Source organism: Physeter macrocephalus, chromosome 16 (assembly GCF_002837175.3).
Source record: "Physeter macrocephalus isolate SW-GA chromosome 16, ASM283717v5, whole genome shotgun sequence".
NCBI classification, from domain to species: Eukaryota; Metazoa; Chordata; class Mammalia; order Artiodactyla; family Physeteridae; genus Physeter; species Physeter macrocephalus.
Genome location: NC_041229.1, coordinates 48,622,821 through 48,642,248, shown reverse-complemented (window position 1 = coordinate 48,642,248; position 19,428 = coordinate 48,622,821). Strand labels below are relative to the sequence as shown.

At 39.6% G+C, this 19,428-nt stretch overlaps 1 protein-coding gene across 2 annotated transcripts in view; it reads right to left on the bottom strand.

The window, feature by feature from the left end:
• Window positions 1-19,428, bottom strand: part of DLG2 (discs large MAGUK scaffold protein 2) — a 2,147,153-nt gene that overhangs the window by 920,970 nt on the left and 1,206,755 nt on the right. The window contains exon 1 of one of the 2 annotated variants that reach the window (XM_055091363.1): window positions 16,941-17,018. The exons of the other annotated variant lie outside the window; for it this stretch is intronic. Coding sequence (XP_054947338.1) covers window positions 16,941-17,018 — 78 coding nt within the window. Of the gene's footprint in view, window positions 1-16,940; window positions 17,019-19,428 lie in introns of those variants that run through there. 2 annotated transcript variants of the gene reach the window in all.

Below are 19,428 nucleotides of genomic sequence, written 5' to 3'. Positions count from 1 at the left end.
GTGGCCTCTCCCGTCGCGGAGCACAGGCTCCGGACGCTCAGGCCCAGCGGCCATGGCTCACGGGCCCAGCCGCTCCGCGGCATGTGGGATCCTCCCAGACCGGGGCGCGAACCCACGTCCCCTGCATCGGCAGGCGCACTCTCAGCCACTGTGCCACCAGGGAAGCCCCAATCCTCATTTCTTAAAACCCTTCGGTGACACTGGTGATCCATCCCTCATCAGATAAAATACAAACTTCTTAGCAAGCCAAGCCTTTCACCATCTGGCCCCATTCGACCTTTCCAAAGTCTCTTCTTCCCACTCACCCATGTGCACTCTGAGCTCGGGCCACGATGAACCTCCTGCTGTTCCATGAAAAGGCTATGCTCTTTGAGGAATCTGTGCTTTGCTCAAGCCGTTTTCTCTGCTCAGAATGACTTCCCTCACCCCATCTGCTTGGCAAAGTCCTTCTCCTCCTGATAGACTCTTCCTAAGCATCATTCCCCTCTCTGAGGTCTCTTCATTCATCTCCGCTTCTCCCTTTATGCCTCCAAATCAAGTTGATTCTACAGTATTTCTCTTATTGCACAATTTGATGAATAAATTTCAGCTGTCATGCTATATGGTAGTCTATTTACATAACTCTCTCCCTCGCCTCAACTCTTCAGAGAACTTGGGGAGGATACTTTGGTAGTTTATTTCTATTTTATTTTTATATCCTTAACTGAGAATATATTAGGCATTTATTAAGAATTCCAATTACTATTTGAGTGAATAAATTGACTTTTGAACATCTACCATTGACAGCACTGCTATGCTAGTGAGTTGCAACTTTTAACTCTATTTTACAGGTGGAAAAACTGAGCCTCAGAGAAGTTTCATAACTTTGCCAGCTAGTAGTAAAAGGCAAAGCTGATTCAAGTGCAGGTCTTTCAGACTCTAAAGCTGTTGCTTCCTCAACCAAACCACAGTGTTTTCCCACATAAACTAAAGATGGAGTGACGATGCATAGCCATATCTTCCTTGGCATGTTTTCACATTGTCCTCACACATAATCCCCATTATATGAAATAAAGCCTTAGGTTATGACTGAGCTGATTTATGAAGACAAATATTGGATATGTAAAGCCAAATATTTCTGGGCCTCAATTTCTTCATCTGCAAAAAGGTTTGTTATATATTACTAATATTATTATTATTAGCTATTAGTATTATAATAACTTCTAGGCATAATAATCTATGATTGTGAACTGGGTTCTTCATGTCTGAGTATGCTGTTTCAGTAACTTAGCTCAATTCTGGGCACATTCATGATGCTCTTTAAAATTTATTTAACTGACTGTTTGCTATTGCAATTGTGTCAATTCTTATTAAACATGTTTTGACTGAATAAGGTTATGGAGTTGACGAGAAAGTCTCTCTCCCCAATGAATATTTAATCCCGGTTTAGATGTGCCAATCAAAATTCATAAAGAAGACAGCTGGAAATTGACTTTTAATCTTTACAACTAGTCACACATATTCTATTTTCCCTATTTTATCCATGGTTGGTGCAGCTAAACTATCGCAACAGTTATTATCACTGTCATAGTTGTTTTACTTCAGACTCTCAAGTTAATAAATGCTAAGGAAGATCTTAATTAGCTGAAACCTAAATTGTTATTATTAATTTACTAGTTACATTACAATACCTTGTAAAACATTTATGCTGCAGTAAATGGAGCACCCATTTTCCAATGATCACGTGGCATAGCTAATTTACTACACAGCTAAATATTTAATTGCTAATCTTAGTAAAGCTAAAGGTACTCAGCTAAATTACATTACTTGTAACAAAATGCTTAATATCATTACTTCAAATGTTATAAACACTTATAAAAACAAATACCGTATGCTAACGCATAAATATGGAATCTAAGAAAAAAAAAATGTCATGAAGAGCCTAGGGGTAGGACGGGAATAAAACACAGACCTACTAGAGCATGGCCTTGAGGATATGGGGAGGGGGAAGGGTAAGCTGTGACGAAGTGAGAGCGTGGCATGGACATATGTACACTACCAAATGTAAAATAGATAGCTAGTGGGAAGCAGCTGCATAGCACAGGGAGATCAGCTCAGTGCTTTGTGACCATCAAAAAAATCTTATCAAAGAAATAATGGAAGTTCAGACATTTGTAAGTATTTCTGAAACATTCTTAGAACAGCCTTGACAGGTAAATGGAACTATTGTAAATTAATCAGGAGATTTTTAGGAAGGTCAAATGGGGAAAGTTTGAAAGTTTTTACATTTAGACTATCAGGATGGGTAGAGAGTTTCTGTTTGGGATGATAGAAGTTCTGGAAATGGATAGTGGTGATAGTTGCACAACATTGTAAATGTACTTAATGGCACGTATTGTAAACTTAGAAGTGGTTAAAATGGTAAATTTCATGTTATGTATATTTTGTCACAATAGACAAATAGACTGTCAAAAATAGACTACACTCAAGTTGGAGTATTGTCTTCCGCATCCACTACACAATGTATTCCTTGAGTACTGAACAGGCGGTATTCACCATCACACCCAGGTTCCTGGCATATTGTAAGGCACATATCAGATGAATAAATTTATGGATTATTAAAAATTTTTTCTGCCAAGTACTCAAAGTTAATGTTCAGTTTCTTTAAATAGTTCTATTTCAGAAAGACATGCTATTGCTCAATCAGTGATAAAATTGTATAAATTAGAAATAGGTAGGATACAGAAAAAGAGGCAACACGTATTCTAGAACATAAAATGTTAATTAGAAATAAAAAGTAAGCTGTCTCCAGTATTTGAATGTTCTCATATCCGTTGAACAGCTCCTAAGAGCACAGAAACACGTGGAAGTATCTATATCACTGGGCAACAAATAGTGATGACGGATGTTGATGCCTTTCCAAAAGCAGAGCTGGTGCTTCGGGAAGACAAAAGTTCATTATACTAATTAGAGGCCCTTGCCCTACATCCTCAGAGGATGTTCTCTTGGGTAGATATCAAGGCAGACAATTTTGGGTAGATGTTTTTCACATTAATGACTCAACAACCAAATGGCAGTAATCCTAGCATCTCTGGTGAGATCAACTGCTTACATTAGGGCTGCAGATAATCACCTTCCAAAAGCTCAGTAAAGCTCAGGGTTGTTGTACTGGGGCAGTGCTTTGCTGCCCATCTGTGCTGATGTTGTGGAGCACATGATTATGAAGTAGTTCAAAGTGGCTGTACTGCAAGTCAAAATCAGAGTCTGAATATGGGATGGAAGAATTGGCTACTCATTTGAAAGGTTCCACAGAACTGCACTCAACCCAAAATCTCTTAAAAAAAAAAAATGACCTCTGTCATAGTATGTATTTAAAAGCATCTAATTGTAATGCCTTTACATGACAAATATTTCCTCAGTCCTCATAACAACCCTATGAGAGAGGTCCTATTATTCTCACTTTATAGATGAGAAAACTGAAGCACAGCAAGTTTAAATAACTTCGATGGTTTGTGACCACCTAGAGAGGTGGGGTAGGGAGGGTGGGAGGGAGGGAGACGCAAGAGGGAAGAGATATGGGAACATGTGTATATGTATAACTGATTCACTTTGTTGTAAAGCAGAAACTAACACACCATTGTAAAGCAATTATACTCCAATAAAGATGTTAAAAAAAAAAAAAAAGAATGTACATTTAGACTATCAGGATGGGTAGAGAGTTTCTGTTTGGGATGATAGAAGTTCTGGAAATGGATAGTGGTGATAGTTGCACAACATTGTAAATGTACTTAATGGCACGTATTGTAAACTTAGAAGTGGTTAAAATGGTAAATTTCATGTTATGTATATTTTGTCACAATAGACAAATAGACTGTCAAAAATAGACTACACTCAAGTTGGAGTATTGTCTTCCGCATCCACTACACAATGTATTCCTTGAGTACTGAACAGGCGGTATTCACCATCACACCCAGGTTCCTGGCATATTGTAAGGCACATATCAGATGAATAAATTTATGGATTATTAAAAATTTTTTCTGCCAAGTACTCAAAGTTAATGTTCAGTTTCTTTAAATAGTTCTATTTCAGAAAGACATGCTATTGCTCAATCAGTGATAAAATTGTATAAATTAGAAATAGGTAGGATACAGAAAAAGAGGCAACACGTATTCTAGAACATAAAATGTTAATTAGAAATAAAAAGTAAGCTGTCTCCAGTATTTGAATGTTCTCATATCCGTTGAACAGCTCCTAAGAGCACAGAAACACGTGGAAGTATCTATATCACTGGGCAACAAATAGTGATGACGGATGTTGATGCCTTTCCAAAAGCAGAGCTGGTGCTTCGGGAAGACAAAAGTTCATTATACTAATTAGAGGCCCTTGCCCTACATCCTCAGAGGATGTTCTCTTGGGTAGATATCAAGGCAGACACTTTTGGGTAGATGTTTTTCACATTAATGACTCAACAACCAAATGGCAGTAATCCTAGCATCTCTGGTGAGATCAACTGCTTACATTAGGGCTGCAGATAATCACCTTCCAAAAGCTCAGTAAAGCTCAGGGTTGTTGTACTGGGGCAGTGCTTTGCTGCCCATCTGTGCTGATGTTGTGGAGCACATGATTATGAAGTAGTTCAAAGTGGCTGTACTGCAAGTCAAAATCAGAGTCTGAATATGGGATGGAAGAATTGGCTACTCATTTGAAAGGTTCCACAGAACTGCACTCAACCCAAAATCTCTTAAAAAAAAAAAATGACCTCTGTCATAGTATGTATTTAAAAGCATCTAATTGTAATGCCTTTACATGACAAATATTTCCTCAGTCCTCATAACAACCCTATGAGAGAGGTCCTATTATTCTCACTTTATAGATGAGAAAACTGAAGCACAGCAAGTTTAAATAACTTGTCCCACAGCTAGTAGCAATGCTGGGACTTGAACCCAGGAAGTCTGGATCCAGAAATTGTGTTCTTAAATACTCCACTCTTCTTTCCCAATATATCTTAAGAGAAGTATTAAAAATAAGAGTTTCTGGGCTTCCCTGGTGGCGCAGTGGTTGAGAATCCGCCTGCCGATGCAGGGGACACGGGTTCGTGCCCCGGTCCGGGAAGATCCCACATGCCGCAGAGCGGCTGGGCCCGTGAGCCATGGCCGCTGAGTCTGCGTGTCTGGAGCCTGTGCTCCGCAACGGGAGAGGCCACAACAGTCAGAGACCCGCGTACCACAAAAAATAAAATAAAATAAAATAAAAATAAGAGTTTCTTTAAGATTTTTTTTTTCCCTAGGACACTATGCATGTCCACATGTGCTACCTAAGAGCATAATCAGACCAGGTGTGTTTTATTCTAATCTTGGAAAACAGGGCTCTGTGAATGATATATGCCAGGTGGTTTACAATCAGGCACAGCTAGATTTACAATCTAGGCACATTCTAGATCCCACAGCTCTAGAATGCTATGATTTAGCAAAAAACACTGAGGGTATGGCAAGGCAGAATAAATAAATGTGTTATTTACACTGCTAAAGGAGACCTAAGAGTTTAATTGTATATATTTCATTTTTTCCTAACCTATACCTGAACTTCCTCAGCATAGAGACCATGGCTTGATCATTTCTGCATCCTTCATAAATCCCAGCATAGTATCAGTAGTAGTAGGGTGCAAGTAAGTCTTTGTTCAATACCAAGAGACAAATAAGCATTGTGAATTGTTAATTGCCTTAAAAGGCCACAGATAACTCATTTACTTGAATTTTATTCTTCTGGGGCCAACCTGGGGTCAATCTGGAGACATGAAAAAATATGACTTTGAATCTGTTGAGGACAACCAGATAGGTGAATTTTAGGAAACCAGGAGAGAAAAAGCGTAAATTAAACTGAAATGTATTTAAATTTGTTTTCTAAAAGGCATAGTGTAGTTCATAACTGCCAACAAGCACCGTTTCATTATGCTACATTTCATCCTGTTTTTCTCAAAATACTGGAGAAATGACGGATACTAAAAGAAATTCCTACTTGTGTATCACATACGCCATTTCCATAGAGCTCTTGCAAATTCTAGAGATACGCAAGGGGAAAAATACAACTTTAATAAAATAATGGATCATATTTGAATTAAACATGATATTCAAAATGTTACACTTGGGGAGTTAACTGAATGTTGTACGCTGAGAGAGCAAGAGGCAAAAATGTCCTATAACATCCCATACCCTCCATAAATTAAATCTGAGAACATTAAAAATGGTGATAACAATGAAAAGGATTACTTATGGAATGAAAATGGAAAACAGAAACAGATTAGTGAAGATATTTTCCTCTAAAAATCTCAAAACTGTGCATCCTAGAGCTGAGGTAATAAAGGTGGTTATTTCTAAGAAATAGATCTAAAGTGTCTCCATTCAATTCACAGCAGGAACATCTAAAGTAGCAATTAATGCAACCACTGGTGTGGAATTGTTTTCCAAATGCCTCCCTGTTGGATGACTTTTTTTTTTTTAATGGAAGCAGGGCTCATAGGTCAAGATGAATTTGGATCAGTTATTTACTGAAAATATCACCATAGGTTATTAATACCACCATCCAATATTATGAATACAACCGATAATACTTTTGGTGAAATGGAAGGAACCTATCGGCGGCTGTTTATCTCGGACTACAAGGGTAATGCTTGAAACTCCTTGAGATTTGATCATGGGAAATAAACGTAAGGGCACTCAGGTCAATGGTGTGTGGAGTCACTAGGTCTCCTGTCAGAAGAAGGGATAGACTGGCATTCAGAAGATCTGAGTTCAAATCTCAAAAGTTTGGCTGCCAACGATTTACACTGGGCAAGAAGTTTCCCAAACCTCATGCTTCCTAGAGACTCAGTTTGCTCATCAGAAAGACATGGGAAATAATGCAGCACCGTGCTTAAGAATGCAGACTCAGATCCAGGGTGCTTGGGTTCATATCCTCGTTCCAGAACATGCTAATTTTGTGTCTCTGGGCACATTAATTGACCTTTCTCTGCCTCATCTGTAAAAATATGGATATAATAGTACTTAGCCCATAGGATCATTGTGAGGGTTAGGTGAGTTAGAACACGGAAAATCTTAGAATGGTGACTTGCCCATAGTAAGGACTCATTAAGTGGTCATTAATGTTACAGTTATCATTTATGAAAGGAAGGTTCATTCAGGTTATGAAATTCAGTGTAACACTGCGTGAAGCTCTTCCTCTTCCTTTTTCCCCCAAGACCTGAAATCAAGCTATAAAGGTGATGTGATGCAGTCACCAGCTGGGAGATGAGCACCTTGAGTCATTCCATACATATCACTTCACTTCAAATGAGAAGTAATATGCCTTGATTGACATTCACCAAACAGAGAATGTGCTTTTTACAAGGGTGACCTAGTATTCTTGTATTAAAAAGCAAATGAAAACCTAGAATTTCCTCATAGTCAGCGTACTGACAATTTTTACTTAAAATGTTCTCAGTAATTGTTCCCCCTCTAATTAGCAGCAGAGATATAGTCTCCTCACTCTATAAGACCAGGATGGGAGGGCAAGTCCATTCTGAAACCCAAGGGAGTAGTAGAGTAAAAGGAATCATTAATGAAGAAGTTATCAGAAGCTGCTTTGCATCCTTTCTGGAACTATGCGGAGTATTAAAATGAACGGAAGGAAGGAAAGGGGAGAGAGGGAGGGAAGGAGGGAGGAGAGAAAGGAAGGAGGAATGAAGGAAGAAAGGAAGGAAGCAGGGAAGGAAGCAAGAGAGGGAGGAGGGAGGGAGGGAAACATCAAGTGTTTCACAATGGACGAGATACTTTACATGCAGTTTTTAATTGAATCAGAAAACCATGCAAGGATGGTTATCACTCTTTTTAATATATGAGAACACTAATAATTAAAAAGATGCGTTCATTTGCTCAAGGTCGCCCAACCAGTGAGGTGTTGAGTCAAACTCAAACTTGAGTCTGTAGCCTTTCACTGCATCCTGTTGTTCGCGGATGTGCCAACAAGAGGATTCACAAAATGTATGAAGGAAAGGGGTCAATAAAGATGACAAAGACCCTATCCAAAGAGCTTAGAAAACAATGAAAATAAGTCTTAGGACAGGATGGTGTTCAGAGAAGAAGAAATATATTTTTCTTATTCTCTTATACCTTCCCGAGTACAACCCCCTCCAAATCTCCCACCTCCAACACAATTTTTCCTCTCCCACAGTACATCAGTTTCCACCCTTCCTGTGCTAGGGATTCACCAAAACTTCTCATGTGAAATAACATAGTTCGATAGTGCTACGGTCATGAACACCATGGACACTGACTTCCTAACCTGGACAGTGTCCCTTTCATCGTACCTTGCTGTAAGCTCTGGTGAAAAGTCAGAAGCCCTCCTCATAGTAGAAACGTTCTCCCATATTGAGGAGTTGTGGAGTTGATGGTATGAAAAGCAAACCAATTCTGTTTATAAGTCAGAGTAACCTAGAGCAACAAGGAGGTGTGGAAAGGAAGGATAGTATTTGATGAGTTTTACTTTATTTTCATATTTTATCAAATTTGCTGGTTGAACAGTTAGCAAATCTGATAAAATAAATAAAATGTTGCTTTCTTGGTTAGACCACAGAATATGAAGACAAGCACAGTGATCCTCTAAAAGCAGCTCATTCATTCCCTTTACCTTCTACATCGTCACCTTTTTCCTGCTATATTACTAATTTTAACAACCCTTCCTAGAAGATATTGACACTGCAGAGGCTGTGCGTTTATTAGAATTTACATGCTTTGGATTAAAAAGGACACTCAACTGGTTACATATTTCTCCCTAGCAATGAGACCTTGACCCTGGGCACTAGAAAATCATTGAACATCACCATGTAAGGCCATCACCATGTAAGGCCATCATGGCATCATGGTATATTAGTCTGCTCAGGCTGCCATAACCAAATACCATAGACTGGGTGGCTTAAACAACAGAAGTACACTTCCTCACAATTCTGGAGGATGGGACATCCAAGATCAAGGTCTGGCAGGGTTTGATTTCTGTTAAGAGAGCTCTTTCTGGCTTGCAGATGGCCAACTTTTTGCTATGTCCTCACATGGCAGAGAGAGAGAGACAGAGAGAGAGAGAGAGATAGATCTCTTTCCTCTTCTAAGGCCACTAATCCTATTAGATTAAGACCTCACTATTATAATCTCATTTAATCTTAATTATCTCCTAAAAGCCTTTTCTCCACATCTCCACAATCACACTGGGGGTTAGGGCTCTAAAATATGAATGGGGATGGCACAATTCAGTCCACAGCAAATGAGGTGAGGATTCTCTACATAACTAGAATTTTCAGATTAAGAAAGTACAAGAAATAAATATTTCATGCTCAAACGTAAACCTGTAATCTTTTGGCATGTGGGACAAAGCAGCTGGAAAATCTTACAGTTTGACATATCATTGCTGGTGGTTGAAGAGGACTCTGGTATTCTGCTGGTTTCACTCCAGTGTTTGCGGCATGGAGAGTGGGAAAGGAGGGAGGGGAGCCTTCAGCCCCAGCCTCATATTCCCTTTTCTTTACAAGGCAGTAAAGAAAGAAAAGTCCTGAGTATCTCTTACTTGGCTCCCACCTTGAAATTAGGTAGATTCTCCATTATATTCTTATTCTCCATTATATTCTTATTGCTAATGGTTAAAGACATCCTAGGCCTCTTGTTTACATTCATTTGACATAAATTTTACTAGTTTTGCTTAGTTCTGGGCATTGTGCTAGGTCCTGGGAGTACGAAGACGAATGAGATCAAATCCTTCCCTTTAAGGACTCGGCAGTCTTACAGCAAAGCAGGATTAGAATTCAAAGAAAGTTAGAGTTGGAAGGAGTCTGGCTGCAGATGAAGAACTCAGGCCCCGAGAGATTAAGAGACTTTAGCCAAGGTGGCACAGATGGTTGGGACAGGGCCAGATAACATACAGGTCTACTGACCCCTAATTCAGTCTTGTTCCTGTGCAGCTCAGAGTCCTCCATCTGAGTCAATAATTTAACCAGGGTTTATTTAGATCCTACTGTGTACTAGGTATCCTGAGTGGGACAGAATTTATAATGATTTAATAATTTAATTAACAATTTAATAATTTGGGGAAATAAGACTACCTAAAATGAAATTATTAGTGAATACTACAAGGCATGATTTAAAGTGACATGGTTTCTCCATTAACTCCATAAACATAATACATATGCAAATAAGATGTGTACATTATTTGATTATTAAATTTATCTCTACAATGATCATCATGGTTGAGCTACTATTGCTGGATGGCAGAGTTTTCCTTACATCTCCATCCCTCATGTAATAAATAACACTGAATAATACCAGGTAGAGGAGGACCATTCTAAAGGTATATTGAGGGTAAAACAAATCAAAACAAACAAACAAACAAAAACAATTTGCAACTAAAATTCTGTAAACTGGACTGAAGGTAGACTATCTGGATATCTGAAGGTAGACCAATAAGAAACCAGGTCTTCTGTCTAGCCACATAGTTACTCAACAGAGATGAAGCACAGGCAGATGAGAAGATGGCTGCTGTGTTGGTCTATCCTTTCTCCACATCACTATCTCACCCAATCCAAGGACAGTTTAAAAAGCACAGGGTCTGAGTGGTTAGGGTGACAGGCTCTGGATTCAACCAGACCTAGCCCTGAATGCTGGTTCCACTACTTATGATCTTGGGCAAAACCTGTAACATCTTACACCTCAGTTTCTTCATCTGTAAAATGGGGGATAATAACAAGATCATCTTAGGTGGTTGTAGCACAGATTAAATGAGATGATACATGCAAAGTGCATGTCATAGTGCTTGAGTAAACTGCTCAATAAATAGGCATTACTATTATCAATAACAATTTTACAGTGGTATTGTGACCTGTTATCTTTCTCTCCAGCCCGCTCTCCCCCTCCTTCATTTTAGCTGTTTCTCTGATCCTGTCATTTCCTTCTGTCTCCCTCCCTGTCCTGCTAACAGCTGTCCTTGTGCTCTTCCAAGGTGGGCAGCTGAGTTGGGACCTCAGAACAGGTGCTACTGTCCATTTTGCCACTTGATTCACGTGCCAGGTGACAGAGGAGAAGTGCAGGGCCGCATTTAGCGTCCTCCCTGTCACCACAGCTAGACAGACACTGGTGCTGAGTCAAGCCGCTGCTCACGACTGAGGAGCTCTCAAAGACTCAGACGCTCTGAGAAAGAGACCTGAGAGGACAATCTGTCCATCCCTCTTGCCAGGTCAGGCTACTCTTCAATCTACCATGAGGCAAAAATAGACATAGGAAGATTCTCTCATTTACCAAGGATTGGAGAATCTTCAACATCAGGACCTTTCTTCTTATGCCTATGCTCAATGACAGATTTTGCATTTAAATTCACTTTTTACATGTATCTTTCATAGGGAAAAATAAACTTGATATCTAGGTCACTGTAAACCTACATCAGGTATACAGTATATTACATAATATGCAGTACTCTGTATGTATGAGTGTATACATACAGAGTATTCCTTATTGATTAAGAGCTTGAGCTCTATAGTCAGCCACCCAGTCTAATCCCAGTCACCTACCGGTGATGTGTTTTTGTTCTAAAAATTAATAATAAGAGTAATGATCTCACTAGATCCTTGTACAAGCACAGTTCTCAGTTCATAGAAAGAATTCAATAGAAGTGAACTATCATTGTTGTTGTTATTTAGACATATAAGTATATACTGAGAAGCCAGGAGCCTTCTTAAAGGTTTCTCTTTTGCAACCTAAATGGCTCCAGTTTGATTATGGCTTTTCAGCAATTTCTTCTATAACCTTCATTTTCATTTTCCCTCTATTTATTTACCTTCCTAAATCCAGAATAGCATACGTAATGCTGGTTGAGTCTGATCAGCACAGGACAAAATGTATGACATATTTTAGGGTTGTCTATTATATTTTCCTATGCAAACTATTATTATGATTTGCAAAGAAATAAGTGATTTGAAAGCAAGTGTAACCTTTAAACATTTATATTAACTCACGTAATCCTCAAAATAAACCCATTCATTATTCATTCTTTCAGCTATGCCATACTTCATTGATTCTAAAAATAAACCTTTTTTTTTCCACATTTTAACATCTCTGAAATCAATGCAATCTTACAGTTGATGATATGTTAGAGTTCTGTTGACAATCTTTATTTTTCTTTGTAACACATGAAAAAATGGTGCATCTTGCAACTGATGACAACCTAGAATTGATGAAATAGGATATGAGAGACAACCATATTCCAGGCATTCTTTTAGGCCCTAGAGATATGGCGGAAAAGATTGAATAGTCCTTCATTTCACAGAATCCACATTCTAATGAGAAATGAGAAACAAAGATGATTACAACTGACATACAAGCTGCTGTGGGAGCTGATGGAAGACCCATTCTGGGCTTGTAGGGGCCAGGGAAGGCTTCCTAGTGATGATAATGTCACCTAAGTTTAGAGTTAGGGGTACGGCTAGGCTGTGGTTTAGTAGTCAGCCAAACAGGATAAGCGAAATCCTAGAAGCTAGAAAAAGCATGGGACATTCAGGAATTTGAAAATAGCTCAGAATGCTGATTTAGAGCAGAGAGAAAAGCAGAGGCCATATCATGATGGGCCATGTAGATGTGGTAAGGGGTTTGGAGTGTATCCTGAGACACTGGGGTTCTACTGAAGTATAGGTGTTACTTCTATTTGACAAAGAGAAAACTGAGGCCTAGAGAAGGCATATGACTGGCTTCAGGCTAAATAGCAAAGAACAGGACTATAATTCCCTCCAAGTCCTCACTTTAAGCCCAACGCTCTTTATGCTACACCAGGATCACCCAGGACAGTATTCTCTTTTGTTGGCCGTACTGCCAGCAAATACATTACTAAATTTCCCCTTATGTTGGTTTATGTTGAATCAATGTGCTTGGTTTAGATGGGGAGGAGGGTAGAACCAGTGTGTTGGTTCTTAAAGAATTCTCCAAGGTGAATATTGCCTAATGTCAGAATATTTGTGCTCAGTTAAATCACTCATAGAATATATATCACAGCCAAGCTCATCCACAGTTGTGTCTGTTAGATGATGGATACTGATGCCAGTCTTTTCTAAATGTATCATGCATCTCCTTTCATGGTATATGCTTAAAATCAAAATAAATAAATATAAAAATTAAAAACAAATGAAAGAAGCTGATGCAGAAGTGAAGGTTCACAACTTCAAGTGTTTTATACTCTTGCATATGATTATGTCACCAGAAACTGCAGTTCAATTTATCTTAAAGCTTGCCCTTTCACAGTAATACAATCTAGAGACTGATTAAATTGAGCAATTTAAGTTGAAATGTGGCAAACAAGAAAGACACTAACTTCTGAATTAAGAACACGGGGTCAAAAAAATTATTTGAATGAAGGTATTCTATTGCAGCCAGGCAGTCTTGATTTCATTGCATCACATTTAAAATAATTTCATTCACAGAATTTGTTAGTATGCACATACTGTCTTTTTAAAGAAGAGCTAAGAGCCTTTTTCTTTTTTAGAACAATGACAACATGAATCAGCTAACATCTTTGACTTACTCTAAAAAGAGAGTGCAACTACAATTGCCAAGCATTTAGGTTTCGTTTTGTTTTGTTTTTTTTTGGTGAAAGACACCTTTGGTTTTTATAGGATAAGTAATGAACACAAATGCCATTGTTTAGGTTATGATGATATAACAATTACTAGTTAGTTAAAAGGAATAATAGGTGCCAAGATGATAGCTTGAGCCACTTATTTAAAGGGGTCAAAGAGTGTAAAGTCTTTATAACGGGACAGACAACAGTCTAAGATAGCTTAGGTACAGTCTTGTCTGAAATAAGGGGGTTGAGTTACACCATCAGTAACTTTGATTCGGTAAAAGCCTCATGACTTATTAAGACAGGTGAATGATAGGTGGATGGAGGAGAGGGATAGAGACTCAGAGTCATTCTTAGAATAGCTTGGGTAAGCTCAGTTTCCAATCCTAGCGTTAATACTTACTACTAACTCTGTGACCTTGGGCTAGTTACTCTTCTCTCTAGGACTCAAGAAAAACAATTTCTACCTTAGAGGATTAAGTGAAACTCTATGGTCTAAAGCATTCTGTGTGCATGACAGGGACTATCATTAATATTGTTACTGTTGTGATTGTTTTATCATTATTATTGTTCCTACATTCCATGCTGCTCTTTAATTCTATTGGCATTAGATGAGGTAAAACAGTAGGCCAGGCAACCATGAATAAGGTATACTGCATGTTTAGGGATGGCATTTAGGCTTGCACATTCCCAGTTAGCTTTTCAATTAACCCCAGCCTTGAGGAATATACTTCCCCAACCACACCTGAATGCTAAAGTAGGACTGGTGGGCTATGATGGGTTTTTTAAAATTAGAATAGGAGAAGATAAACTATGTTACCTATAGCAAAAAGAAGCCCAAATTTATAGAAGGTACTAAAACAAAATCACAGTCACTGTCTCTGACAGAGATTTATAGCCTCAAATGCTAAAATCTGCTCTGAAGCTATCAATAGTTCTTTCACACTTAAGTATACCGGTCATTTTCTAAATAAAACTCAACAATAATCTGGCTTCATACATCTTCCTTCTCTTTATAATAAAGCTTGACAACATATAGTCAGCAGCACCTTACATCCCCCTTCCTGTTTACACTTACATGATCTCTGCTGTTACAGTAATACATTATAGGAATTCATCCAGCTTGCAGTATCATTTGTTAACTGCCTTCTCAGTTGAAGTATATTACTGTACTCATCAGACAAATATTAAAATTCACAGCTGGTTTTAAATAAGCCATATGATAAAATGAGGTACTCAGAATAAATAAACTATTTCCATTCGCTAAGCACCGACTGAGGGCCTTGTTGTTCATTGTTCAAGGCAGCACACCTTTTAATTTATTCCAGAAACGCTGTGAATACAAATTCTATGAAAAAAAAAAAAAAACCGAGATGCTATTTTAATGTTAGTTATCATCATTTAGTGTTCAAAATTAACTTCTCTTAGTTCCTGGCTAACGCAAGGGCATTAGAGTTAATAATTTTTCCTTTAGTCTTTATCACTCAGGGAGCAAAACTTCAGTTCTCTAATGTTGATTTCCTTACTCTCTGAGTAACACAAATAAAGTATTATCTCTGAGTAAGATAAATAAAGTATTAAAAACCCTTAACCCCACATTTGGTTTCTTCTTGCTTGTTCCAAGCAATGGCCATTACAGAAATGAAATGGAGATACTGAAGGGCCCTTACTAGCTTCTTCCTACACTCAAGAAGCAGAAGCCTGTGTTAGTTCCTTGGATTAACATCCTTTTAGGTTCTGTACACTGAATTGCATAGAGCTGGTGTTCTCCACATTCAGGCCCAAGCCTGAATTAAGTGTCACTGGGAGATTCTACTTTTCTTTGCATACTAATTTGGCATAAGGCATTATTTCCCAGTGGCTTTCAGGGCCATTTGCGGTCCCTGACAGTCCCCTCATCCATACAACCTATAATTTCATAGGAAGAAGGCACTTTTTCAAAATATTTGCTCCAATAAAAGACCCATTTTCAAGTCTCTTTCCTTAAAGCAGAACAAAACAACACAAAGCAAAACCCTCAAAACCCAACTGTTCACGATATATGGTGTTGGTATATGATGATTAGGTTTGTAATCGTTTTACCTGCGACATATGGAAAAGGAAAGGAATCCATTCTACCCCACCCTTGCTTCTCTCTACTACTCCTCCAGCAAAAGTGCCATTAAATAACAAGTCTGTCAACATTCTACAATCCTCAGATCTGGACATTGTGAAAGGCTACAACCCTAATGTCAGAACTCCAGTGATGTTTTTTTCTCTTTTCACACTACAATCATCTTGGTTTATCACTGGATTCTTGTCCATTTTATCAACATTCCCACTCTGAGGGAATAAATAGCAAGTTAAAGTGAAGGAATCTTTTCAGTTGAGAGCAAGGACTGTGCCACAGGCCAGGAAAGCCTCCTCTGGGTCTATCTCAAGAGTAGGTCTAAGCTCTAAGACAGGATGCTTGACCAAAGATCACATCCTCAAAATAATATGGAAAATCTCAGTTTCATAAAATGTTGTTTTCTTTGGAAGTTTCTCCATCACCTAACAAACTGGATACCGATTTCCTAAATATGACAGTTTGGCCAGTGCCTCTGAAAGCCTAAAGCAAATTAGAGACGCAAGCTTGTTATGCAGCTTAGGACTTACAGGCCTTTTTCATTTCTTAGAGAAAGAAAACTAATGAGGTAAATCTACATAGAGGTTCTCTGGAAACAACCAGTCAGGCTGAATAAAAGAAATACAAAGCCATTCTCTAAATGGCCAGGACTATCCGATTATAAATAGAATTATTGCTCATTGTAAACACTTTTGAAGTGATGGCTTTGTTGATTTGAGAAGATATCAAGCACCCCTGTGGAGTCTGGTCAATGTTACTGAGAGTCCCAAATATGTGCTCCTAGGACACACACTAGGACACAAGTACTGGAGGAAGGCTCAGGGATTTATAATGCCCCCTTCAGAACCAAAGATTTTAGTAATAAAAATAATACAGTGTAGCAACAAGTTTACTAGAGAGCTCCCTGAAGAAGCAAAGATTTCAGCTGCTCAATTGCTTTCACCCTGTGCCATTTAAAGGAATATTAAGCCTCTGTTGAGACATTATCAATTGATGATTTCACCAAATATTTTGTCTGAACAGCTAATGACTCTGCTTGACCGCCCCAGGCCTCTCTCCCAAGTAGCCAGGCTCCAAGAGTTCCCCCTTCTGCAAGTGGCATGGACTACATTCCCAGCGAGAGGCAAGTTCGCATCCCAAGCTAAAAAAGCCTGCGTCTGTGTTCAGTCAGACCAGCAATACAGAGCAGGCAGTTGGCAAATTGAAAAGGTAATCTTCATCCCCACTCATTCCCTACCTTTTCGGATTTCGCCTTCCTGGCGTTGTGCACGAACCTGCGACCCAGCTTCTTGGCATACCAGATAGAGGCAAACATAGCGATGCCAAGGGAAGGAATTCGCAATGAAGCTGCTGCACAATCAACTTCCCACCTCGGCTCAGAAACGAGCGGAATCGGTCTGGAGCTGTCACTTGCAGGCTGTTGCTTTCTCAGTTCCTCTCATGCTGGTTAGCCGAGGGAGAGGGTGGGAGGAGGGGAGGGTGGGGGGAAGGGCAGTCCTGTTTGGCCAGTCCGCAGGTATATTTACATCCTGCCAACAGGAGGTCCGGGTCAGGCGGGCGGGCGCTGCCTTCCCAGCCAGCGCACACACATCCAGGCGGCTAAGTATCTGTCTGCAGTTCTTCGGTTCCGTCACCAAACTCCATGCGTGTCAGGAGGAAGGGAAGCCGCAGTCAACTCCTCCGGGAGGTGGCTCACCTCCCGCTCTGGGCTCCGGCAGTTGCCTTCCTCGCTTGGCTTCCCTCTGCCTTGGCAGTACGTGCTGGCGGCAGTGGCCGCGGAAAGGCAGATCCACACACAGCCTCGCAGGTAAATCAGCCAATACAGGAGCTGCCAGGCACGGAGGAGAGGTAGGGCCACCACGGACTTGGCCCTGTGGGCACAAACAGGTGTCCCCGGCGCCTGAAGCACGCTCTGATCCTCCGAGAAGATCGGACTGTTAGGGTGGCTGGAAACAGAAGTGTCCTTCCTTTGCCCCCTCCTCAACTCCATTTGGTCCAAGGAAAATCCTATACCTGCGCTCATCAGCCAGTCTTACCCACAGTTTGCAAGAATAACACTTTATTTCTTTGAAGGCTGGCCCGGGACAAAGGGCGAAGTGAACGGGATGAAATGTTATCCCCTAATGCCAGAGTGAAGGTCCTCAGCTTTTAAACTCATTGGTTCCACCTCTAAAGCAACCTGGGCTGCTTTTATAAGCACAGGTTTACTGCCTGAAGACTGAGTAAGGGAGAGGGGCTTAAATCTACCTTCAAATTAAAATAGCACAATTTACTCCCTTTTCTTTTAACAAGGGAGTTTTCTTGTAGTGATAGCCAGGGTTAAATGGAGGATTGTAATATCACTTTTGAGAAGGTAGATTGATGGCAACTCTTAAACCATTCTCCTTTGAAGAACTCTCACATTTGATTCTACCACCAAGTGCTTCCAATTTCAATTACCTTACTAGGGTTTAGACTATTATATGAGGCATTTTAAAGGTAAAGTCAATTTTAAGAGACAAGTGTTTCCTCCAGCGAGAGATAATGTCTAAGCCTTTGCCCATCCTACTAGAGGACAAAAAAATAAACTGCTCATCTCAGCAAGGAAAACCTTCCATCCACTGATCCACAAATGAGACTCAATCCAGTAAATGTTTTCCAGTTGATCTGAAAGACTTGCCCTAGGGAGCATCTGTTGACCAAAGAATGTCAACACACTTAACAGAAAATTGGAAAAGAATTCCCTTCTCTCACTATAAGTCACTTGAGGTTTACCCCCAAAGAGTGTTGGGTCTCCATTGAAGAGAATGCCATTTTATAAAGTACACTGAATATCCTCATAAGCAATCGGAGGTAGAACAAGGCCGTGTGGGATCAGGATCCATGTCCATGTTACTCACTAAAGTAACCCTGGTGCCTAGAACAGTGTTGAACACAATGCATTCAATGTATGTTTGCTGAATAAATGAATAATCTGGGTTCAAACCCTGGCTTTGTTTCTAAATTGTTTCCTTGTTTTCTCTGAGCTTGACTTGCCTCATCTGTAAAATAAGAGAATCGGGCAGAAGATTTTTTAGGCCCCTCCCTGCCCTGTGAGTCTATGATTCTGATTCCTAGTCTATGGGTCTCCATGTGAGTATTGAACAGAAAGGTCTAGTGCTCACCGGGGGCACAGGCTCTGGTAAAATGACTCAGTGTTCTGAAAAGCCAACAGTGGTACCCTTGGGGCAGCCCAGATTCTTCTACCTTCTTCAACATGCCTAACTGCCACCTGGGGTTTGGTTTTGCCATTAGCTGTTACTTTTGCTCTGTGTTCTCATTTCCTATGCACTCTACTTTGCTTTAACTTCCTTTTGACACTCCTAGACAACCCTTGTGCAAAATTCACCACATCACACCTTGTACTCTTTGGGAAAAAAAAGTGCCACAGAAATCCAGCAAATAAATAAATGACAACTCCTGCTTAGCTTTCAAAGAGCTACTCGGTAGGACCACAGCTTACCCCAATATTGCTGTGATGTTAAAGGAATTCATTATTCCTGCATATGCGTTGGTCTAAGCTGTGATTTAGTTAAAAGACTGTTCAGTTAACAGAATAAAGTCGATGAAAAGGGGAGGGGGAGCAATCGTCCCTATATTAATGAGTAGAAATTTCCGTGTTTAATATTTTAAGATGGAATCCAACAATAAAGAAGTGAGAAAAAAAATACCGAGCTTTCAAATCACTGATATCATAGAAGAAATCA